The sequence below is a fragment of the Melopsittacus undulatus genome, chromosome 4, assembly GCF_012275295.1.
Source record: "Melopsittacus undulatus isolate bMelUnd1 chromosome 4, bMelUnd1.mat.Z, whole genome shotgun sequence".
In the NCBI taxonomy this organism is placed as follows: domain Eukaryota; kingdom Metazoa; phylum Chordata; class Aves; order Psittaciformes; family Psittaculidae; genus Melopsittacus; species Melopsittacus undulatus.
In genome coordinates, this window is record NC_047530.1 from 3115491 (window position 1) to 3140861 (window position 25371).

A 25371-nucleotide genomic window follows, 5' to 3' on the forward strand; every position below is an offset into this window, starting at 1 on the left:
TGCCATCCCAAAATCACTCCACTTCCATAGTGAGGGATGAGACAGATGATGTTGAATAATAAAATGAATAAGGCATGTTTATTTAGAAAAGAAAATAGCCTGTGCAGCAGCAATTGCATTCTCATTGGTTGGGAGAATGCATGAATGTTGAAAAGAGATTAAAGAGGCACAGGAATGAGCCAAGATGTTATGCTTTTAAAGAGAGCGGGTAGGGGAAATTCATCCGTTTCAGAGCCTGGCTGTGAGCCTGCCAACCCTTAGTCATGGCCTGGTGAAAGGCAGCAGAGAAGCTGAGCTGACCATTTACTTGCCTTTTATTTTTGGAAGGAGCTGGTTTGGAAACAAAACTAAAATCAGGCTCTCTTACATGACGAAAGAAGCTATTATTTTTTTGGCTCTTACTTGTGAAAGGATGGCTCTGCCTGCCACAAACTCCTTTGTGATTGAGGTTTGCAGTGCCAGAGCTCCCCAAGGGATTGGAGTGGCAGGAGCCAACAGGGGTGATGTCATTAACGTTGGATGAAGTCGAATTTGCTCAGAACCAGGCAGGGAACGTGGAAAGCTGCAAAGAAAAACATAACTTTGCCTTAAAGATGACAACTGAAGTCACAAACAAAGTAACATAGAGAATAAGTGCAATTTCAGCATGGCTTGGTTCCATGCAAGAAGTGATGGTGGAGCACATGAGCGTAGCTCAGCCTGAATAGCTGTTGATACAGTCCAGTCAGGCAGTGGTGGGGAAAGGCCTTTTCCTTCTCTGAGAACTTTAATGGATCACATGCTCTGACTGGAAGCTGTGCAGATTCATTACTCATTGCAGAACTATGGTGAACTATCCTCTCTGGAGCTTCTGCTCTCCAAGCACCCGCAGCAACCTGTTCTGTGGGACACTCTCTGACTCTTCCTGCATCCACTGGTGGCCTTTCTTTCAGGATACTCATTTCCCTCTCCCTGTTTTGCCTGGCTCACCTGGTGGTTGAAAGCAATATAAATCTGAAACAAAGACTTTGGTCAGAGAGAAGATGTGCTACAGAAATGAGCCTTACACGTAAAGAATATATCCTCCCATGTTCAAAATAGAAATATTTAATAAAAATACCTTTATTATTCCCCAGTTCCTAGGCACAGAAAAAGAGACATGGAGTAAAATGCCTCAAAGGCCTTAAACAAAAGACCCAGCTGGGGGACATAAGAAGTCTAATGCCCTGTTCCTGTGTCTAACAACATCCTTTTGTAGTCTACCTTGTGACAGACCCAGCCTTTGCACTCATCTCCTGCTCAAGACTCCACGTTTCAAACAAAGTGAAGCTTTGTCTGAAGCACAAAGTGAGGATGGCTGCTGGAGCTGCGTGTCTTTCAGCCTAACCACAACAGATTGATTTATTTTTTGTTTCTTTTTTTGCTTCTCTACTGTCAGACACTGGCAATAAAGAGAATTTCCTATGTGTAAGTCATTTGCCTGCTTCCACTGGCATGCCCAGACTTGCCTTTTATCTCCGTTCAGTCTTTAAAGACCCGGGAGAGCACAGATAGATTAATAGCCTTATCTCATAATTTGTTGTAAACCAGCTTCTTTTCAGAGTAATTGGTTTTGAAAATGCTTTGTAGCAATAAATAAAGATTGCATTTTCATTAGGACACAGATTTTGCTGCAAACATAGAGGCAAACGATCAGCCCATGTCTGGACAGAGCACTTCTGGGCTCTTCCCTTGCTTGCTCTGCCTTGCGGTCTGTAGAGGTTGAGAATGAAGTTTTAATTGTGAATACCAGGATCTGTAATTGCAGCAACACCTACCTTGCCATAGACAATCAGCTGCTTGCTTCTCAGGTTAGTACTTGTATTCTAAAAGCTAACTTTGTCATGACTATCTGTTTGCTGAGGGTTGTCTTGCTGGTTAGGTTTTTTTACACCCAAGAATACTTCGGAGGAAAAACAGAGTTATGAAGTAGCCTTGCTTTGAGGCTAGTTAACAGTATTATGTTTTATATATTGCATCATATGTTCTATAAAGCAGCAAACTGAAGCCTTTCATCTTGGTGGATCATGAGTTTAGTGTTCCCGATGATAGGATCTTTTCCCTGTGAACACTAAGAGCTTTTGTCTGCCATACCGCTTCCTTCCGAGGCATCTTGGAGTGTTTTCCAAGCATCTCCGAAGCATCGTAAGTGGGAAGCAGTATTGTTAACTGTTTAACAGATGAGAAAACTGAGGGAAATGCCTTACATGATTTAGTGGCAGACTGGAATAAATTCACTTTTTCTGTGTCCCATGAGCTCTGTACTAAACCTACTGTTGCCTTTACAGCCTACTAAGTCTTTTCCCACTATAGCCTTTTTCAGCACAGTCTTATGGTTTACAGTGCTTGTGCTTTATCCTCAAAATAGTTTTCCTTTTCTGCTGAGAATAGAGAAGTTTTTCTTCAAAATACCTATCCTCCCCCTGATCTTTAGTTTTAATCGTCCCCTGCTGAAAAACTCCACATTAATCTGATCTCAGCTTGTCCTTCCAGCAGGAGAGAGGGCTTTGCATAGGCCCCATCCAGAGCAGGGAATGTCAGCACCGCTCTGGGTTATTTAAGATACATCTACGGTGTAATAAATCTAATGTTGTCTTCCTAATAGTACAATAACTTGGAAATGAAAGAAGTCAGCTGGGGGAATATGAGTGTTCTGGAAAAATCATCCAGAATACTGAGCTGGAACAGGGGTTTGGATATTGTTGTGGAAAAATCTTGGAAGCTGTTAGGCTGGTGCACAGAAGCAATGAAGGAAAACAGTGGTGCTTGTTTAATGAAAGGAGAGGAGAGGTGGCAGACTTAATGCATCCACTCTGAGGTTATTTTTCATTCTCTTCTGATAGTGGTGGATGTCTTGTTGGCACTATCCCTTAGGAGAAGGTGAACATGAAGTAAGCAAACCAGAAGGTTACCAAACCAATACTAAAGTAGACTCTAGCATTGAAATGATTTCTTTTTTCTGATGTACCTCCCAGCTGAGACAGTAAATTAACCATGTCCATGTGGAAATGCTTTGAGATGATATGCTATCAACCAGGTACCATGTAGTATTGTCCAGGGTTCAGCTGTTACAGTTATTTTTTATTCCTTCTTAGTAGCTGGTGCAGTGCTGTGTTTTGACTTTAATCTGAGAGCAATGCTGATAACACACCAATGTTTTAGTTGTTGCTAAGTAATGCTTACTCTGATCAAGGACTTTCCAGTCTCTCGTGCTCTGCAGTGAAGAGGGACTTGCCAGGAGGAAGCAGATACAGGACACCTGTCCCAAACTAGCCAAAGGGGTATTCCATACCACAGCATGTCATGCCTAGTGTAGAAACTGGGGGCAGTCACCAGGAAGGCCCAGATCACTGCTCAGATCAGGCTGGATATCGGTCAGCGGGTGGTGAGCAATTGTTTTGGGCATCACTTGTGTTTATTGTTGGGGTTTTTTTCCTTTCCCTTTTTAGTTTAATATTCTCTCCCCTTGTTATTTCCCTTATCATTATTATTATTGGTAGTAGCAGTAGTAGTTTTGTATTATACTTCAGTTACTGAACTGTTCTTATCTCAACCCATGGGATTTACATTCTTTCACTTTCTTCCCCATCCCTCCTGGAGTTGGGGGGGAAGAAGTGGGAGAGGGAGTGGCTGCATGGTTCTGACTTACCAGCTGGACTTACACGACAACGAGTACGTTGCATAAAGCTACGACAACAAGTATGTTGCATAAAGCTGTTCATTGGAGATGTATTTCTCCTGGAGACTGCTCCATGTACCTTGTGTTCACCAGTAACTGTTCAAACAGGAAGAGAATTATTGAGAACCTCTTCTGTTCTCCCACCCTTTTCATCAGAATGTGTCTGACTTCCAGAGCACTGCGTTTCCTGCTCCATCACAGTCCTTGGGGAATGATTCTGGGCAAGGGCTTTGATGCCGCCTCCATTTCTCCTGCTGAAAAACAAAGATAGTGATATCGATCTTTCCTTTGTGCAGGATCTGTGGTAGCTGAAGAAAGGGGGTCGATAGGTATTGTTGCAAACTTCAAACTACTTTAAAAGGAGGAAGGGCTGAGTTGACTGAAATACATATATCAGTGTTCCTGCAAAGAGTGGATTAGGGCTATTCATTGAATCCCAGAAGAAAGGGGAGGAGGAATTCTTGTTTTTTCAGTCTCTTAGACAAGACATTCAAAGAGACCTCTTTCTTCCCCCCTGGGAAATGCAGAATTGGAAGCAGTTCCTAAAGGCCCCAGTTAGACCTGAACCTCAGAACTTTAACCATGTCTGAAAAGGGAGCAATGGACTCTTTGTGGTTTGATGTAATGCAGTTCTTACTCAAGCCAGTGCATGAGATCATTTAACTGAAATCAGTGAAGGCATGAGAACTTCTGTAATTGGGGTTGAAAATCCTCGATTATATACTTGAGAGTCATAGTTTTCCATCTGGGATGCCCTTGGTATTCATGGAGGTAGCTGATAGAGTGGAAACTTGCTGATAAGTTGGAGGGAGCCTCTTGATCCTGGGCACATATTTGATGGTTTAAAGAAAACTTTAGGTCAGATACTAAATGCTTTAGGTTCAATGTTGTATCCTGGAACTTCCCCCAGCCCAAAAGGATTAAGAGATTATTGTGTTTTTTCCCAGCATATTAACTCTGGTGGGAGATTAATGGAAGATTACTGGAGCTGTTTAAGAGGATTCACCATTCTAAGAACTGAATATTCAGAAGCTGAAGGTCTTCATTAGAATACTGAAGTGTGTTGGGGGGGGAGAGATGGAGAAAGTAGGAAAAGTCTTTCTAAAAATCCTCTTACATTTGCCTGAAGATCTTCATAAAGAGGTAGATTCTATTTAGTAATACGTTATGCATAGACAGAAAGACATCTTAAAGAAAGAAGTCTTGCAGAGTGTGTCAGCATGGAAACCTGTGTCCCTGTGTCCTGAGGTTTGCATTATTCTAGGGATCAAAAGCTCTGTGTGTGAGCAGAGAATTTCCTACCTTCTTTTCCTTTTTATCTTCTTCCATAGTGTATCAGTAATGCTTGTACCGCAGCATTTACCCGGAATTGCAATACATTTTGGGATGACCAATTAGTCAGTGCATCTGTGTGAGTAACATCAAAGGTACTCAGAGATTGCCTTTTCCCTAACTGCCCAGCAACTACAGCCTCCAGGGCTGAATATGGCAGTTTAAAAGTACAGAGCTTTACACAACAGGTTAGGCCAAGAGATTAAGAAAAAGTGAGTTAAAGCAGTTGGAAAGATACTGTTCGTGATAAACTATATCAGGATGTATCTTTAAAGTTACAGCTTTCAGAAAATGAGTGATGTGATCTTGAATACCTCAGAATATAGTATACAAAGTCACCACATTAGGAAATGAATTAATGGTTCAAAGTTGGGAAAAAGCAGCCTGTGGGTTATGTTCCATTCTGTAGCATGTCTCCTCAGCAGGCATAGCCAAGCTGAGTCAAAGCACCAAAGCTCCCTTTGTGAATCCTCTGTCTGTGTAGTTGCATGAAACTTTTGACTTCCATTTGAAAATGATGGTACCAGAATAATCTTCTTATTGTCTCCTCAGGGATACAACTATAGGAACATCTGCCTAGCTGAAATAACTGCTCTCTCCAAAGCTTTTTAGACCTACTCCATGACCCTCAGCATCAACACCCTTTGATGGTGGTGTTGGTCTACATGGGCCAGCCAAGCTTCCTCTCTTGTTAGTAGCTGTTCTGACTGGCCCAGCATAAGTACTGTGGCAACAAGCACAGACTCTTCCATGCTTCCCATCTCTCTGTGGCCTCCAACTCAGGAGGGGTCCTGAACAGGCAGGCCAGGGCTTTGAGCTGTGGCACTGGGGAGTGCTTTGGACTTGGCAAACACATTAGTCCAGCCCTGACTTCTCTGCATTCCCCAGATCAGTGCATAGGAATAGCTGAACATTTTATATGTCTGCAGGATAGTGGTTTTGCTTTCGTAATTGGTAGGACAGCGTTACTGTGTGTGGGCAGCTCCTGCTTTTTATTTCCTTTCACCCCAGCAGTGGCTGTATTTCCATTTTCTAGGAAGCACTGCCTGTGAACTACCTCCTTTAATGTATAAGAAAGTTCCTTTAGATACTTGAAGATAAAAGGCATCCATAACACTGCTTCAGGATTAATGATGTCGTGCCAGCTCCATCAGAGGGTTTATGAGTCTTGGCTTCTTAGACTCTCATAAAATAGGTAATTTATCAGTTGTGCTAAATGAGAGAAATCACCCTCCAGCTGTTGGAAACATGGATGCTTTGATTGCACTGGTAGAGGAAGGGAGCATTATTAGATGAGCTGTCATATTGTAGCTGGCTCAGTGCTGTATTTTATTCTGGAGTGAAATTGTCCAAATATTGAAGAAGTGTTCTGTCATTATGATCTTTAATATACTTCAGAATCAACTGACCTTTGTGCACGTACTGTATTTTCCTTTTTTAAACACAGCACCACACACAGAGTTCTTTGGCACTATATTTAAGTCTATCTTATAGCAGTAGCAGTGGTTCTATGGCTTTTGGATTGGAGCTGCCTTGCATTCATCCATCTATAAGTGTGAACCATGAAAACTCATACCTGATAAGGGCGAATTCTGGAAGTGTTAGTAAAAGATACTCACTGTGCTAAGAACATTAGAATGCTTTAAAAACAAACACGGACCACTTCCCCTCCAAAAAAAACCCCCAAACCAACAACCAGCCAACCAATGAAAAACCAGCCTCAGGAGTGAAGAAAAGAAACATCTTTATTTCTGGTTACAGGTATTAAGTTTAGAGACAGAGAAGCAAACTGACCATGAGAGAACCCAGACCTCCTGCAAAACCATTTCTCCCTGCCTGTTGTACCAAGCAACTTGCTAATTTGAGAGTAATATTGTTCCCATTCTCAGGCTATCGAGGCTGATGTAATATTTTGGCTGCAATCAGGTGGATCATAATAAATTTTCTGGAACCAGATCTCTGGTTTTTTTCATATAAACAACTTCTTGCACTTGGCAAATTCAATTTGTCTTAGAATGCCAAAACTGTGGATAAGTTTTCTACTGACTCCTAAAAGTAAGTCTTTTACTGTTTTCTCTAAAAGCAGAAGAGATAAATTTAAGGGATACAAGTTAATTTATGACTCTAAGTATTTCAGCAGTTTCTATTATTTCTACAGGACGTGATAGCAATGCAAGGGTGTGATTTTGGGACAGCTTAAGCCAAACTAAATTGGGGTTGCTGCAGTCTCACCCATCCCCTTTTGCCTCCAGATATATTGCTACTGCCCCTTTTATGCCTGCACTTGCATTTATGTGTTTATACAGTGCTTAAGTTAAGGCAAGGAATTAATGTCACCAAAATTGAGCCTACTGAGAGGATAACAAAGAGAAACAGATCCCTCTGTTTCCTGAAGCATCTTATGATTCAGCTGCAAGCTGTCCAACTCTGACAAAAGCAGAGGCCAGGAACACAAAGCTCAGGGTCAAAGAGGAGCAGCCGTGCTCCTGCTCTCCAATATGGGAGGTAGTGTAATGCAGGTTTAAAACAATGTAGGTGGCAATGAGGGTACCAAGCCTTCAGCTTTTTAATGCCTTCAGTTTTTAATGCCTTAGGCCTCCTGGAGATATTCCCTCTTATCTATTTCAGTCTGCATGGAATGGGAATGTGAAGACACAGAGGTGCAATCTCGCCTGAAGCATGATACAATGATGCTGATCTTTCATGAGGTCAGCACCTTAGAGAGGATGAGAGGTGAGTCAGTCTCCAGACAAAGGTACCAGGTTAGACAAGTGCCACTCACCTGTGGGGTGGGTGGATGGGAGAGCTGGGATTTGAGCATCCTGCACTGTTGGCACTGCAGATCCAGAGGTAGCTCTGAGAACAGGCCATCTGGGAAGTGAGAATAGTAGAGGCTACAATAGCTGCAGGACTCAAAAGCTGCAGGTTTGGCACCTCTCAGTGATACAATGGACTTTTAAACACTATATAATACAGCTCTAGCTAGTGCATGTGGCCAAACTTGAGGTTTGGGCTTGACTCACACCGAAGTTTTCTCTGCGTATACCAACTTTTTTGCTGTCTTCTGGTTTTGGTAAAACTGCAGTTGCCAGATTTGAGCCAGACGTCTGCTTTTTGCTGCTGGCAACACCACTAGGAACTGAGAAAGCTTTTCCATCCAGTCCTTGGCTAGGTAATTACTATCCATGACCTGCTGGTTTACTGGTAAAAATGGGATTCCAGGCAAAAAGTCAAAGGAAGAGTGGAAAAACCTCTCTGCTAGAGATAGTTTGGTGGACACTACAGTGACATTTCTCAAGGTGAGATAAAGGAGATGGATTGCTGATACCTGAGTGAGACACCCAGCAAAATACAAATAGAGCAATAGTGCAGCTGGAGAGCAGGATTCCTACTGGCTTTACCCAGCACAAAGATTTCCACATTAGTTGCTGTCAGTATAGAAACCCCCTGACATTATTAGGTCAAAGGAAGGTGCTAATCCATCACAGAAAATGGCTCAGCACTTGATATATATCCACTTATCTTTGCTCTGCACAAATGCTTTGTTCCTTATCCCACTTTGAATCAGGTCAGCCTAATATATTGGCATCTCAATCATCATTTGGCTCCTACTGAGATGAAGAAGCAGTGGTTGGGCCTGCAGGGCTGTGACAGTAAATCAGTGATTTATTAGTAAGAATAGGGCAAGAAGGTGGAGAGAATCTTGGAGAAAATAGGTATTTTGGAGACTGTAGCATTTTTCTGTGCATGTTTGATTATTCTGCCCTGAAGAAGTGTAAACCAGCAAAACCAAACTCAAGTATCTTCAGGTCTCAAATTCTCAAAAGGGATTCTTTTTCTATTTGTGTCTTGCTTATGCTGATCTTGAAATGGGCCCACAAAGGTGCATGTGGAAATGGAATGACTATGCCCAGACAACTACACTGGGTGTCAGATTCCACTGGTGTTAAGCAAAGGCTTAACACCAGTCCTGCTCTGCTGGATGACCCTTTGTTTATTGTGCCACTTTTCAGGGAGTGAGGAGAGGGGATGGGAGACAAATGATACTGGAGGTTAAAGGACATAAAGTGTTACAAGTTCCCCAAGATCCTGAGAGGTTTTAGGGAAAAGAAAATAATTCCAAGATAAGAAAGCAGAAGTGGCTCTTATTGGACTTTTTGTTTGAGTTTTTTTTTTCCAGTGCTCTCCCATTTTTTCACTAATTCCTTCAGTAGGGAATGTTTGGATTGGTTTTTCCCCTTCATTTCCCACCTTCCTTCTTCCATGTACTTGTTTCTAGTGCTTCGGAGTCTGGTGTGTGCTCCATTCCCTTCCTTGTGACCTGTATTTCTTTGGGAGAAAAAGATGGGTCTTAAGTAAAATTAAAAATCTAAGTAAGTCTATGTTGTGGATTAGATGGGTTTCAGATCTCAGTAATGTGTCCTATCTCTTATTCCAGTCTTTACTCCTATCTCCGTAAATAGAGCTGCAGTGCAGGCTAGTTTTAGCCTTTACCAGCTTGTCTTGTTTTAACAGAGCAGTCTCTTACTTGAACTGTTGCTTCACTCACTTGGTGAAGGGATCCAAGTGCTATTTGAGATGAGAAGTATTCTTAGATAGTTTTGAGCCTCCCCAAAGCTGCATCTGTCATGACAAATTTGAAAAGCCTTCCAAGCCATTTTTGTCTTGGCAATAGTCAAAGCTATTGATGTTCATAAGATATAATGGTTGCATACAAACAGCTGGATCCGAAAAAAAAGCGATTACTTATGTGGTATGGGATTATTTATGCGTTATGGACCTTTGCTGTTCAAGTACTTCCATACTGTGCATCTCTGCTTCACAGCAGTAGAGATGCTGTGTGTTGCCATCAGAGAGAAGATGACGATATAGAGTGACGTAGTGTGGATTAAACAGGGAAACACCATAAGAAATGTGAATTTATATTGTAGCCTAATGGCTACAGAAGTTTTACAAACACAGGTAGTGCTAGGATAATTTCTTGAAAAGAAAAAAGAAAAGGGTTTCCAGCTATGTTAGTTTCTGTCAATGGAAGGTTCTTCCTCCAAGATTCTTCGTTCAGGAAGGTTCTCTAAAATCTTAATCTTGTTCAAGTGAGATGCTGCCATAGGAATAGCTTCACGTTTGGGAGCAGGGTGGTTCTTTGTTGGAAGTGGGTGCTAGCTGAGATGGGGGAGAGGAATGCAACAACATGCTAATAGCTGCCTGCTTGTCTGTTTGCAGCTGGCTTATGGCCTTCTTCTTGTCCTCTTCTCAGTGAGTGGGTTGCTGTGGTCCTGCTGCTTGAGTAGCCTCTGCCTATGACTGTAGTCAAGTTATATTAGCATGGTGTAGTTCAAGATGACTTGAAAGATAACTGACTGCATGATGTTTAAAGAACAAGCAGCACAGTCAACCACAGCAACTGAAGGAGGTCACCTCTGCAAAATGATGTTCCAAGGCTCAAGAGAATAATCATATGCTATGAAATGGTCATGGCAGGGGGTTGGATCCAGATGATCTTTAAGGTCCCTTCCAACCCAACCCATTCTATAATTCTATGAAATGGTGTAATTGGAAAGTCACATGCAAGACAACACAAAATCAGTCCATTATGGATATGGTGCATGGGTGTAACAAAGATATCAAAATGTATTTTCCCTTTTAACAAACAAACAAGAAAGATTGAGATTCGGAAAGATGGTAAAAACCTGAAATATGTGGTAATGGTTCCAGATTCCTCACAGAACCATGTCCATTCAGCCTGAGCACAATAAATGTTGCTGCTTTTTATGCTCATGCAAAAAAAGATGCTGGTCTAGAATAAAAATACAGGCAACCTGGTTTACTTCTGAGCTTCTTTAGAGTTAGAAAACAATGCTGGGGGTCCATTAATCTGAGTGGTTTCCTGACCAAGTATTTAGATCTTAATGTAAATGTCTATAAATAACATAGTGGCAACAGCATTCTTTTGAAAGCCAAATTCAAAGAGGTACTGTTTGAAAAGTGAATGCTTGCTTAGGGCAGTTATATTTAGTGCTCTAATGGAAGTGTACAAGTTATGCTTTTTATACCAACTATAAATGGCTACAACCAAGAGACTTGGACTTTGAAATGCATTTGGCACTTATGCAATGGGAGAGACAGGCCAGAGGCTTGTGGAGGAGTTGTTGGTTCTGCTAGTTTTACAAATAGTGCCAAATTCTTACAGTGTTGCTACCCCTAAAGGTTACTTTCAGAAACAGATATTGTATCTACTCCTGTTTGTAACTGGTGTTGAGCCTTGGAAGGCTGAATCCTGGGAAGAGTCCAGGCATGATGATGATGATGCCTAAGTGGCGAGTGGGGAAGGACAACAAGAAAGAAGAATGCAGATGAAGAAGTAAGGAGTGAAATAGGTGCTAGAAGCCAAAGCAAGTGGCTCATCATGGAGGCAAGCCAAGCACGAATGTAGATGGTATGAGAAGGTCCTTTAGTACCACACATGATGTGAGAAATAGGCTAAGGTGTTGCTTAAACCACAACAATTGCAAAGGCAGAGAGTAATGTTCAGCAGTTGGTGAGTAAGTGGAATTCCTCAACCCCACTTATAAGTTTCTGAACAATTGGTCATTGTTGACAAGATCGCCAGGATACTTTCATGTGAGGAAGCAGAAAGTTGCAAAATGCTATCATTAGTAAGAGGCTGATTTGCTGTATTGTGGGGGAACAAAGCCTCCCAAATACTTCCAAGTGTTAGAGGGAATAAAAGAAATAGCTTCTGTTCTGAGATAGAATTGTTGCTGGGCTTTAGTACTATCAAAATACTCCTAGATAGTAAACCCTGTGTAATGGTGCATGTCAAATACAACGTTATCTTTATGGTGGAGGTTTGTGTTTATTCTTGCCACAAAAACTTGTGCTCACTAAAGCTAATATTGGGCTCCAGGCAGTTTTGGAATACAAATGACAAAGCCTTGTGATGGGTAAACTACTCATGCGCATAAATGGTGGTGTGAGCAATTTACTATAGCTATGGTGACAATATTGGAGATTAAAGTCTAGCTATCAAATCTACAATATATGTTCTTTTTTTGTGAATTACCCAGGATACACCCTCCCAGTTCTGTGTTGTCTGGCCAGTGACTCAAAACCTGACTCATTTTCATCTGCAGGCACGGTATGCATGTGATCATCTGAGTGAGACTCCAAACCGTGCCCTCCTGAGGTCAGGCTTTATGGTGTTAGGGCTGTGCTGTGCTTCACTTAGGTAAAATTTCCATTTTATGTTGAGTGACAGATGTATATTTCACCCTGACAAAATCCAGACTGGGTAGCTATGCAGCAGAAGGTTGCTGGAAGCTAATGGAGATCATCCTTGAGTCACCTAAAGAGAAGCAGTCCTTTAGGAGCAGTAGTTTGGTTACTGTTGAGTTCCTATTTCCATAGAATCCCAGACTGGTTTGGGTTGGAAGGGACCTTAAAGCTCATCCAGTTCCAACCCCCTGCCACAGGCAGGGACACCTTCCACTAGAGCAGGTTGCTCCAAGCCACATCCAGCCTGGCCTTGAAAACTGCCAGGGATGGGGCAGCCACAGCTTCTCTGGGCATTTCATCATGGCAAATAAGCATAGGATAAACAGCTCTTGTGCTGCTCTGATATTTTAAGTTATTAACTGATGTCATTCCAGTCTTGATGTTTATTATTAAGTGACCACAAGGTCTAAAGTTGTATTTTAATGGCATGTTTACTACATCCAGGAGAGTCTAAGGAAGGTAGATTTTATCAGGCCAAGGACTCACCTCTATAGAGAAGCTGATGGGCAGGGGTCATGTAGAATAAGCTTTCTCAAAAGATTAGTCTGGAAGAGCTGAGAAGGGCTTGCCTGGGATTACTCTGGAGTAACACCCTGGTCAGATTCTCCATCTTGACATTCCCTAAGAAAAGGAACTGGGAGTGACACAGGATATAAATTTACTATCCTCTCTGTGTTTGGCAAGCATACAGATCATGGGATGTATAAATAGAAGAATTGAGCGCAAGTAAAGAGAGGTCATTATGGCATGTACAAAGAGCTTAGTCAGACCACATCTGGAGAACTGGGCATGATTCAAAGACCATATTTCAGGAAGGACAGTGAACAATAAGGGAAGGATTAGAAGAGGGTATTGTAGAGGGTATGAGGGCTCTAGCTGGTGCCTGCAGTTGCTGTAGTGCTACTGGTTACTCCAAATGAAGCTGGTTTTACTGTAAAAGCACCTAAACTGGAAACTTCTAAAGAATTCCAAGGGAATGGAAAAAGAGATATAAACCTCCCTAAACTTTCTAATCTCCACAGTAGTGTCACCAAAGACTTGGTGTTCCTGGAGTTGGAATAGTTTGCCTGTTGTATCTCTTTCTAAGAATAAAGTTTGGGGTTTAGCTTGCATATGCTGTTTCTTAAAGTGTGTGTATGTATGTTTCTTCTTTATAATTTCTTACAGTGTTTTTGCTGTTTGTCAGAATAAATGTCCTAATGTTCAAACCATGACACTCTACTAGGTTAAAATCCATTTTGCCTCTCTTAACCCTCTCATTTGGGTAAAGCTGCTCATATCATAAGCTCCATGGAGGTGGAATTATATATTGTCACAGTCCTGTGTCCTTTCATCTCAGAAGTAGCTTTGTCTCAGAGAGCTTTGGGGTTGTTGGAGATAAAAAGGTCTGTGTAGATGAAAGATGGACTGTTGCTAAAGGACAAAAAATGTTCTATTGACACATACGGGAAATGGGGACACTGCTGAAATGCAGAGTAGCATGAAAGGGTATGATGAGAATGAGAGATGAAGCAAGAATGCTGCTTCTGTCATCCCACCTTCAGCAGGAACTAAGCAAGATCCGCATTTTCCAGATAAGTGAAGTGGGACACTGAGATTGAGTAAACTGGTTAATGCTCAGTCTTCTGTCTGTTGGACCACAGTCATTTTTGGCACAGGATTTTGGGTTTGTATTTCTTTGACAGCATTCATCATCTATTTATACCATACCTCATAAAACTGTTTTTTCATTGATATTTATGGCCCAATATGGGATTTTCTCTTTAATGTGCCTTACTGGATCTTGAAAATAAGATTTGGACTTCGTAAAGAGCTGGTTCTGATGCATGAGCTTGGTAGTTCCTTCTCCTTCTGTCTGTTTCTCCACCTAGGGTATGGAAATGAGAATTCCCATCTCATAAAAGCAGTGATAACTTATCTTGCAAAGTATGCTGCTACTGCTGCTGCTAAAGATAAAGTTTGCTGTGTTTTTTGGCAGTCATTAAAATATAAGCCAAGGATATGTTCCCTTGTGCTTATGTTCAATTAAGCACTTGGGGCCAAGCCAGGTTAGTGGTTGTCCAGAAGACCACAGGGATATGGAAGTGGGATTAATGACTCAGTAAATACTAACTCGGTACTAAACCAAAGCCTTTCTCCTACATTTGTAGCCATTTGCGATCCTGTATATCACTGTTGGATTGAAGTATAATAGTTCTTATAGATACTTCCTACCTCCTCCCCTTCAACTTCAAGCCCAATTCCTCCATTTTCATAGCAGAAGTGAGGCAAAGTGTATTAAACATCTCCAAGTGTGGGATGAAGATAGGGCACAGTTAGTTACCTAGGAGTAAGGGAGCATTTAAGTATCTCTAGTGACTGTCAGTAGGCTTTTGCTCTTCCTATGGCAGTGCTCATGGAAGGGCAGTGTTCCACCTTGTGTCATTGCTGTAGAAGCAATGAGCTCCACTGCTTAGACTGCTTCTGGACCCCAAGGAGCTGCAGTGACCTGCACCCCAGAAAGAAGGTAGTAGATTTGAAGAGTGCTTCAGTCTCTATTTTGAGGTATTTTGATACTTCAGTGAAGCAATGCCTGTTGACACTGAGCTACAGGAAGGACCTGACTGCATGCTTTCAGCCAACACATCTCTGATAACATTCTTGCAGTCCATGCAAGCTGCGTATTGTTAATTTGAAGGTGACATTGTCTCTAAGAGCAATTACACCAAGACAGAGGCCCATGTGAGTGCTGTGTGAATCAGATCTGTCCAGAAATTACAGATTACAACATTTATCGGTGCAGAGATCCAGCTGAGCACTTGCAGAAGATTTAAAGTTGATCTCTCTCTGCTTGAAGCTCCTCCTGCTTCTGCTTTCCCTCCTGTTTTCAATTACAGAATTACTGTTTAATGTGGATGCAGATACAAGCAACTGTGTTTGATTTTTCTTACTGCTGACAGAGACAAACTGACAGGGATTCCTGCCTGCTTTATAGCAGAAGCCACATTATTTTCCTATATGTTAGCAATTATATGCATTGTTTCCTGATCCCAAGTCATTCTCACAATCTATAGCATGACTGCAGTTGATTATAGAGCCTGATGTGTTTAGATTTGCGTGAGTTCTATCAGGAACGCTTTGGTTGCCTGATTTTGAGAGAGGTGGGAGGATTTGTTTATATTCTGTCAGAATGATTCCTTCTCATTTAATAAAGTAAAGGAGGGCTGAGCTTTCCAAGCAGTGGTAGGTCAGCAAGAAGAAAACAGCAATCCAGGAATTGGCATTAATTCTAGGTCCTCTGAATTGATTGGCAAGAGGGAACTGCGTGGCATTGTGTTGCTTGGTAGACTGGGAAACAAAGAACAAGGAGAGCCTTGAATGCTCCTTGCCATGAAGAATTACAGGACTTTGTGCAAGGTGACAGCCATCCTGATGTCACAGCCAAATTCCAATGTGGGAACTGCAATTGCAATTGGATGAGGTTTTTAAGCGGGTCCAATGCAAGCGGTGGGATTTGGCTGTTTGCTTCAGTACAGTCAGGTCATCACCTTTCGCCTTCCAGTTTCTGGCCTTCCAAATCACAGCTCAGCTCACTGGGATCAGCTGTCATTCTCACCTAGCTGACTGTTTCTCATGGAACTGATTAGAAGCCAAACAGTGCGAAAGTACACTCATGCTGGAGACCATTTTTTCTTACTTAGTTTCCTAATCCATTTTTCTAGCATATTCACAGCGGTTCTGATTTCACATAAATGCCTTTTTTCAGTGTTAGGAGCTTTTAGAAACCTTTTCTAACATATAAATACAATTCTGAATTTTCTAAGGGCTTTTGTTTCTGCTTGGTTTTGCCAAACAGACACTTGTTTCCTGTTATTCTGAGTTGTATTATGGGAGTGTTCAGTACCGATTGCTGCTGTTTAGGTGCAATACAAACACAATACATAGAGAGAATCCCTGCCCAGAGAGCGTATGTTTATTCTGGCCAAAGAGAGAAATCAATATAAACTGTATTGTCTCATAGACTTTACTAGGTTCATTTAAAGGAGTAAACAAATAAGGAACTCTTTCTGTGTTAGTAATTTACAGTGTGTACCCCTGTCCTAATTATATTCCTGATTCTTTGCCTAACCTCTTATGAGTCCAGCCAGTGCCTGTCTGAAATAAGGGAATTAGCACCCTGGGTGATTTTCATGAGGAATCCCAGACAGCAGAATTCAAGTGCTTTCCAGACAAGTCTCCTTGGCCCTTTGCCATGTGTGAATGGCCTCATCTTAACCTCCAGACATCGTGTAAGTGTTTAAAAGTCATCAAATGGCTGATGAGTTAATCACTAGGAAGTTGTCTCCTGACATCAAGGATGTAGATTAAAGTACAGAAAGCACAGAGAATATCATTATAGCAAGGTACAAATGGAGGCCAGTCCTTTTCCATGAGTGTAACATGCAACCAGCATGAAGCACGAAGATAATGTGTACTTTAAAAATCATTTGAAATAAGGGTTTTAAACATTCATATCTTAAAATAAACTTCAGGAAAAGGCAGCATTGGCTTGTATTTGGATATCAGAAGAGCAGAACTTGGTTCCAGCCTCTGGATTATCAAGGGACATTCAGAGATGGGCCCAGGATTCCTTACAGAGGTTGCCTTGCTTGAGGATTGCCCAGCTCAGGGACACCACGCAAGAGTTCTGCACAGCCCTGCTCATGGGAGCAAACATGTTGCAGCCAAAGCTCTCAGCACAACCACTGCACCTCTTAAAGCAGAAGGATATCCAAGAGTGTGAACACTTTTCCCTGGACCTGCTTCAGACTGTGGAAACATTTTCAGTTGCCGTTAAAAAGCATCAGATTACAGACAACAATTTCAAAATCAGAATAATTGGAGTTTAAGGAACTGCTTAACTGGAATTTCACCCAGTCGTGACTGCCTTTTAAATCCTTGGCAGCAAGTGCCCATGAACAGGTTTTGTATTTAACTTGAAGTAGAATAAATATGCCTTTATTTCCAGCTGCTATTTCAAAGGCTGTGGAAATATTAGGAGCAAAGTGTTAGCCAGCCATTCCGCAATCACAGAGCTACAAACGTGCTTTCAACTGGACTGCTACAAGGTGTTGCCTCATGCCATTCTAGAGAGGTGACTTCTTAGCTCTTGGTGCTCTTGAGGTTTGATCTAAATCATACTCAAATGAATAGACTCTTACTAACTTAGGCTTGGATCCCATACTTCAAATCTTGGTTAATTAAACCAGAAATCATCACCAGAATGCCAGGATACAGCCAGGGATGTATGGGAAACCCAACATAGCCCACATCAGAGAAAACGCTGTAGGAACAGCGCTGTGTACGCCTGAGTGCTTTGTTCCTCTATGGTAATTATGTCCTGGGTTCACATTGTTGTTTTGTGGGGAAAATACATTCTTGGACATCAGAAAATAAAGGGGCAGTTTTAATGTGATTTCAAACAGAGAGTGTTTTGATATGAACTGATTTATTTCAGTTACAGTGTTGCTTATTTAGCCAGCTGTGGTTAAAACTAGTGTTGTGCAGAAATGTGAATGCCAGAGAGAACTGGAAATTGTGCCCATATGGTTTATACCATTGGCTTGAACAAGGGGGATTCAAACTTGAATAGGGGAGATTTACGTTGGATCTAAGGAAGAAGCTCTTCCCTGTGAGGGTGCAGAGGCACTGGCACAGAGTGCCCAGAAGAGCTGTGAGTTCCCCATCCCTTAGAGTGTTCAGGACCGGGTTGGATGGGGCTTGGAGCAAGCTGCTCTAGTGGAAGGTGTCCCTCCCCAAGGCAGGGTCCCTTCCACCCCAAACCATTCCATGATTCTATTATTCTATGGATGCTTTTCCAACTCCGCACACTTAATGGAAACATCAGAGAGGACATCCTGATTAATGCAGGATATTCTTCTCCTTTGCTGCCCATTCAGTTACTGCTCTCTATCTGTCTCCAAAGTAGTGTCGAGAGGTGTGTTTTCTCATTCCCAGGCCTGCTCATACCTATCGGGACCTGCCAGACGTGGGGAGCCTCTGTGAAATGTAGTGTAATGAGGCCCTGATTCATACCCTGCTCTGATCCCAGGGAAATTCCCCAGTGGAATCATAGGGCTTTGGCACGTGGCCAGAGTCTCAGTAACTTCCTTATTTCTCTCTCGTACTTAGAGGATATTCCTAAGACCTACTACGGCACACGGGAACATAAATCTTGCTCATGACTATCTTATATGAGTAATTTTTCCCAAAGTAAATAAATCACCCCTCTTTCCTCTTACCCTGACAAACTGTTAACTGCAAAACTGAGAAAATGCTGTTTCATTTGAGAGCCAACTGAAATCATTCCACAAATCTTTAATTCCTTGTTAGAAAACAGAACCAACTGCAACCGGCTGGCACAGAAAATGTGCCCCCTTTTTTTTCCCCTGCCTGCCTTAGTAATGTAACTGCCAGTTTCTGTTTTTGCCTCTGTAGAATTATGTGCCTCTATTTGAACCTTTTGACAAATCAGTTTATTTTCATTCTCCCTCTGCCATAAATTCAATCCATATGTCTTTAAAACATCCTTTCATAGCTGCAACATGGAAAAGGAAGTGGCTTAGCCTCTGTATAGGAGGCTACAGTATATTTAAAGTGAGCTCTTCTCTTTTGCATGCTTCACTTCTGTTAGCTCTTAAATTCTTCATTTCCTCATTATTCAGGTTACAGGGGGCATTGGCAGGGTTTTCTCTATTAACAGTGATGTACAGTGAAGAAGCACAACAGGATAAATGATTCCCTTCTCCCCAAAATATCCAGGAAGTTTTTGATGCTGCTTTAGTACCAAACAGGATGCAAGGAGGATGTGAAAAGGGTAGGAGAGATCAATTCGGCATAAAATATCAAAAGCAGACCCCAAGACAAAGAAACAAAGGTCTTGCACAATGCGCTGCCATTCATCTGGCAGGCGTTTGTTTGACAAGAATACACAGCACCTATGTGACAGGAGGTCATTGCAGTAGGAGTGATGTCCACATCTGAGACTGAGACAGGGTCAGAAGGTGAGGGTGGGAAGGAAATGTGGGTCTAAGCTGAAGTATATTGGTATGGCTGCACATGGATAAATCAAACCTACAGGATGCAGCAGGGGAAGAGCGCAGGGAGTTGTGGGTGTAAGTGTCTTTGTCTGAAATCATATAAAAATTAGGCCAGGATGTGCTACTGGAATTGCAAGATAGATCCCATAATTAAAAACATGGTAGAAACTGAACACAGCTGCAAATCTGGTAGCAACACGGGTACAGAGCACTGGCTCAGGGGGCTGCAGGCAGCTTTTTGGAGTCCACCTGACCTGTGGATGCAGTGTCATGCTGTGATTCATCACATCCACCCTAGGGTGCCACTGGAGGACTCAGGTTCACTCACACCCCAGTCTCGGTCACATATCCATGCTTCTCACCTCATGTCAGCTCTAAAGGTCACATTCCCAGCCTTCCCTCTGTGCCACAGCGAGCAATCTCTAATTTGCCAACAATGCAAATGAATTGTAGGGATACGCACAGAGTAGGATGAGGTCCCAATAACAACTACACAAAACTGGAAATCCATCATTCTGTTCAGTTACTGTGAATTAATGCTCATGTCTGCAAGAATCATGGAAGCATAGAATGTTTTGGGTTGGAAAGGAACTTAAAGCTCATTCAATTCCAGCCCACTGCAATGGGCAGGGACACCTTCCACTAGACCAGGTTGTTCCAAGCCCCATCCAACCTGGCCTTGAACACTGCCAGGGATGGAGTTAACCATTTCTTTTGGCAACCTGTTCTAGTGTCTCACCATTTTCAGAGTGAAGAATTCCTTCTTTACATCTAATTTAAATCTCCCCTGTTTCAGTTTAAATCCATCACCTCTTGTCCTTTCACTACAGTCCCTGATGAAGAGTCTTCCTCTGGCATCCTTGCAGGTCCCATTCAGATACTGGAAGGCTGCTATGAGGTCTCCACGCAGCTTCTCTTCTCCAGGCTGAACAGCCCCAACTTTCTCAGCCTGTCTCCATACAGGAGGTACTCCAGCCCCTGATCATCCTCGTGGCCTCCTCTGGACTTGCTGCAACAGTTCCATGTCCTTTTGTTGGGGACCCCAGGACTGTGTGCAGTACTTCAAATGGGGTCTTGTGAGAGCAGAGTAGAGGGGGAGAATCACCTCCTTCAACCTGCTGGTTATGCTAAGAAGATAAAATAGGAGGAGTGTGTGTGTGGTAAATGTGTGTGTGCGATCTAATTATCTTTCTAATCTCTCCTATTGAGGGGTCATTTATAGCGATGAAAATGCAGTCAGACTCAAAACTTGTGGGTGTAGTTTGACATATCCAAAGGTTCCCCCATGTAGAAACCACAGTCTGCGCATTTGAAACTGCACAGAGGTTCAAAGAGCTGGCATAGCCCATGGGTTTGTTTGCAGAGTTGCAAAGATTGCAGTTACAATTTACTTCAGTGGGCTTGAGATGATCTTCCACACCTCGAAAAATCAGGCCCTTCTATCTAACAATCTGCATATAGCTGCTCCAAAGCAAGCTGTGTGTGCACAGCTGAGTTGTTGTGTAAACAGTAGGAGAGACTTCACTAAAGCTTTTCATGTAGCTTTATCTCAACTGCAATTTGTTTCTAGCTTTTAAAGGCTGTAGAAACACCCAGCCTTACTCCCTAGAGCCTAGTTTCACTGCTTCAGCCTTTCCAATGGTATTTACAGCACTGTTTGATTTTATTTGAACTCTTCAAAAGGCCATGAGTCTCCCAAGAAAAGTGCAAAACATATCCAAGTTCCCTATTGCTAGAGAGCTGCTTTTCCTTTCCTGGAACTTCACTTGTAATGGACCTGTGTTTGCTCTCATCCCCAGGTGTGCTGTCTCTACCTGCCTACTTCAGCCCATACAACGATGGCTCTGTGTGCAACGATGGAAGGGCTGATGCTTATGCCCAGCTGGAACTCCGAACTTTGGAGCAGTCTCTGTTGGCAACTTGCGTTGGAAGCATCTCTGAACTGAGTAAGTTTGGGCTGTAATCAAACCTGGCTTGCTTTCTGTGAAGCAGGAGAGCCAGTCCCTCCACTGTTGAGGTCAGTGGGAGTGTTGCCATTGTTGACAGTGTGAGCAGTACTTGGCTAACGTTGTGTAAGATTTAATTGCCTTGTGGTGCTGTTTATGGAAATCAGGTTGTTTCATTAAACTGCTTCATATTTAATCACCTTGGAGATATATGAGATGTGACTTCTCTAGCCTTTTGGTAGTTAGTGCCAACAGAAGATGGATGCTTTTGCCTAGGTGCCTCTGGAGGCTTTCTTGTACATTTGAGGAACAGAGCAGTGGCACCTCCCTCAGCTGGTGAAGAGGCTTCTCTTTGTTAGTGTTTGTGCAGTGGAGATGTCAAGGGTGCAGGATATTCAAGGAAAAAACTTTTGGGTTACTTAAAAGACAAAAAGAGGGAGAAAAAAAAATCTGAGAGCACTTTGGTAACAAAAACTTGTTCAAAACTTTCTTTTTTAATGCTAACCAAATGAAATGTTCCATTCCTAAATTACTCACAAAGCCCCTTTAAAGAAAACAAAAATGATTTGTGTTTTCCCACTCTACTTTTCCCTTGCAACATTTTTGCTGGCATCACTTTCTTAGTCTCCACCATCTGAATGCTAATGAATGTCAGAGCCAGTTTGTGGGTTTCACCATTTATTTTGCAACCTGCCTTAATTTGAGGTTTTCAAATTCCTTTAACACACCTCTATTTATCCTGGAACACAAGAGAACATTTGTAGCATGGGCCTAAGATTGAATACAGCTTCCTCTCTCTCTTCCCCCATCCCAGCTTTGGCCAACTTGGTCATTACATCTCGTGAATAGATCTCCTGATACAGTTGCCTACTTTTTCTTTTTTTTTTCCTTAAACATTGCTGCACATTGCCAGAAAAATCAAGAGAGTGAGTGTGCAAAGGAGAAGGAACATTTTTCTGCGCTGAAGATTTGAATTCCAGATGCGTTTTGGCTATAACTGCGCAAACCCTGTGTTAGTACCAATGCTATCCCTGTAAAACATTTAGATCCTGGAGAATCAGGAAAGTGGAAAGGCAGAGATGTTAGGAGGCTTTTCCATTTTGAAGTGGGTCCTTAAGCAGAATGTATTACGCCACAAATGAGTGGCACAGCTTTACACTGCAAACAGAACTCTTTAATGCTCCACTGATCTGAACCACTAATAGCATTATCATGTTTAGACATGCGTTAGTTTTTGGAGGGGGCTCTCCCTAACTGGTGTAACACTAGAACCCCCATGGGTTCAGCCAGAGGTTGGTTGGTAAATTCAGTGTCTTGCTGTTAGATATAAATGAACAAATAATAGCCTCCTAAGTATTTCAGAGGGAGGTGTGACTAGTTCATATGTGGCTACATTCAGGACGCTCTCTCAGGAACCACCTTTGCGATGGGGCAACTATTTCAGTTCCATCCTTTCCCAGTATTGTAACTGTAAGACACAATAGAGTAACGTTTCCTGTGAGAGTTTTCGGGGACTGTAAAATATAAAGCAACAGAGGATTCTCCCAAAGCAAAAATAGATCCTGGCTATGTATAGTAATCTATAGGAATCGTTCAGCTCACTAGTATGGTAGTCACACTAATCAAAGATTTAATGTCTGAAGCCTTTATTACAAAGTTCCTGAGAGGTTGTAATGCACCACAATAAAAGAAGAGTAAACAGGGTGTGCCCAAGGCAAGCTTCTTGCACAAAGACCAGTTTTATGTAACTGCATAGCTGCTGTCTTGGGGTCATTGCTCTGTGAACTTTTAAACAATCTGCAGTCTTAAAATCCTTTCTGAGCAGAAACTGTGTAATACAGGTCCCCTTCTTCCAGGCCTCCTCAGGTCCACCAGTGCTCTGATTCATTGGCTCAAGTTCAAAGACCCAAGAGGACTGAGCAGCCCAGAGAGCTCTTGGATCAAGCTTCTTTACAGAGCTCAGGGGTAGATATCTGGCACAGGTTGTGACAGTGATAAGGATGAAGAATGGCTTCTTAAGAAGAGAGTCAGGTCTTGTTATTCTGGAGAAACCCACAGCTAGAGAGAGAGTGAGAGAAGTAGACCCCTTAAAAGAAGAGATTTCTATATTGAATATAACATCATTAACTTGTCACAAGTTCATGGGTAGGAGGGTGGAACATCATAATCCAGTTGAAAGACATGGGAACAATCTCACAATATAAAATGGCAATGCCAGCGATGAGACTATTTGTACTGGTGCTACTAGCTTTGCCTTGGGCAATCTACACTCCAGGTTGGGCAGTGGATATTATGCAGACATTAGTAATTAAGCAGGCAGGCAAGAAACTGGGTATATGTGGTTGGAAAGAGGAGAAAACCAGGATGGAAAAACCACAGTGCAGCTGTTGCTCTGAATGTATGGTAACTGAGAGAAGTTTCATTCTGTTTGTAACTAATAACTTGTCATTTGAAAGAAAGTTTCATTTCCCATACAACAACCTGCAGAGTAGCAGCTTGAGGACAGCTTATACCTTGGTTGAGGAAAAAGATTAAGTGCACACAAAAGCCATTTCTCTTAGCTGAGAGAGACTTCATTTGCTTCAAAAGGTGTACTTAAGAGAACGGTGAATTAATAGTAAAGAGATGCTTTTGCATTCTCTCTCTTTGTGCAGGTGATTTGGTATCACGAGCAATGCACCATATGCAGTGTTTGAACACCATCCGCCCAGGCATGAGCCCCATTCGGCAAACCCGGCAGCAGCAACCCATCTCCTGGTCCCCTGATGCTCTCCACACCCTCTACTACTTCCTACGCTGTCCTCAAATGGAATCTATGGAGAACCCCAACCTGGACCCTCCAAGAATGACCCTGAACAACGAACGGTACGTAGGTTGAACTGTTAGTAATCAAGGAGTTAGGCTAAGAAGGTCTCCTTTTGTAGCGTAGCTATTGTGTGCATGGGCAGCTTTGTGGATGCTACCTATCAGGCATCAGTTATTCCTGCAGTCAGGCCAGATTATGTTGTCAGCCTTGCCAAGTTTATGAAGCCTTGGAATTGGAACTGGAAAGTGAGCTGTTTTTTCATGCAGTCTTTCCGAGCGAGGCATATACTATATGCTGCCAGCAAGGCTTGTCTAGAGATGCTGCCAAAAGTACATGTGGTTGCCTAAAGCAGTAAAGACCATACCAAAGAAAATGTTACCTTCTCAATAGCACCAATTAACAATTGTCATCATTCTCAGGAAGAGCAATGTTGTTCACTGTGGGGAAGTTTGAAGGGATTTATGAACATCCTCCTTAAGGATTCCTTCAGTTGATGCTGTGTGTCTGGTATAGAAAGACATTTATATAGGAAGCCAATAACTAAACAGAAAATGCAGTGGGTCTCCCTGCCTTCTGCCAGCACCATAACTGACTCTGAAATAGGCTCATTATTAGAGTGGTCAGAAATTTTCCAGAGGGATGTTTTTTCTGTTAGAAACCTCCCTGGTTTCCTTCCTGCCCAGCTCCTTGGCAGTCTGCCTGACAGGCTAGTGGCAGCAGAGAGCTGAGGAGCCCTTGGAGCCCTGGCCACAAGTTGAGTTCCTTGACAGGTCAGGCAGCTCCCCAGCTCAAAGACAGACTGATAGCTGGTTCTTGCAGGGAGACCCAGGCCTCTCCACACTTGTCAGGTTTCCAAAGTCTGAAATGCATATCCAATTTTGTATCGATTTCAGAAATCTTACCTTAAATGGGAAATTCTGGTTTCTGATTAACTTCATCCAGTATTTCTGCTAGCATACTCTGTGGATGCCTTTTAGCCTACTGGGTATCAAGGCTCTGTCCTGGCCCTTCCCAAAAGCAGGTTGTGGTTGGGAAGTTTCACAGTGTAGTGATGTGTTAAAGCTGGAGGGGGAGGCCACATTCCCTTCTTGTTGGAAAGGTGAGCAGGGAAAGGAGAACATCTGCAGCTTTGTAAACAACATGTTTTCTTCTTCCTACTTGGGGCTTTACTCAGCCCCAGCTTCTAAAATTGATATGAAATCATGGTAACATCTCAACGATGCTCTCAGCCTGCACTCTCTTGCTCCAAGTCTGCCA

At 42.4% G+C, this 25371-nt stretch overlaps 1 protein-coding gene across 1 annotated transcript in view; it reads left to right on the top strand.

Moving 5' to 3' along the window:
* The window catches only part of ABTB2 (ankyrin repeat and BTB domain containing 2), a 137883-nt gene that overhangs the window by 66020 nt on the left and 46492 nt on the right, over positions 1-25371 (top strand). The window contains exons 2-3 of the mRNA XM_005154176.3: positions 21162-21308; positions 23963-24173. Of these exons, the coding sequence (XP_005154233.2) occupies positions 21162-21308; positions 23963-24173 (358 nt within the window). The remainder of the gene's footprint in view (positions 1-21161; positions 21309-23962; positions 24174-25371) is intronic.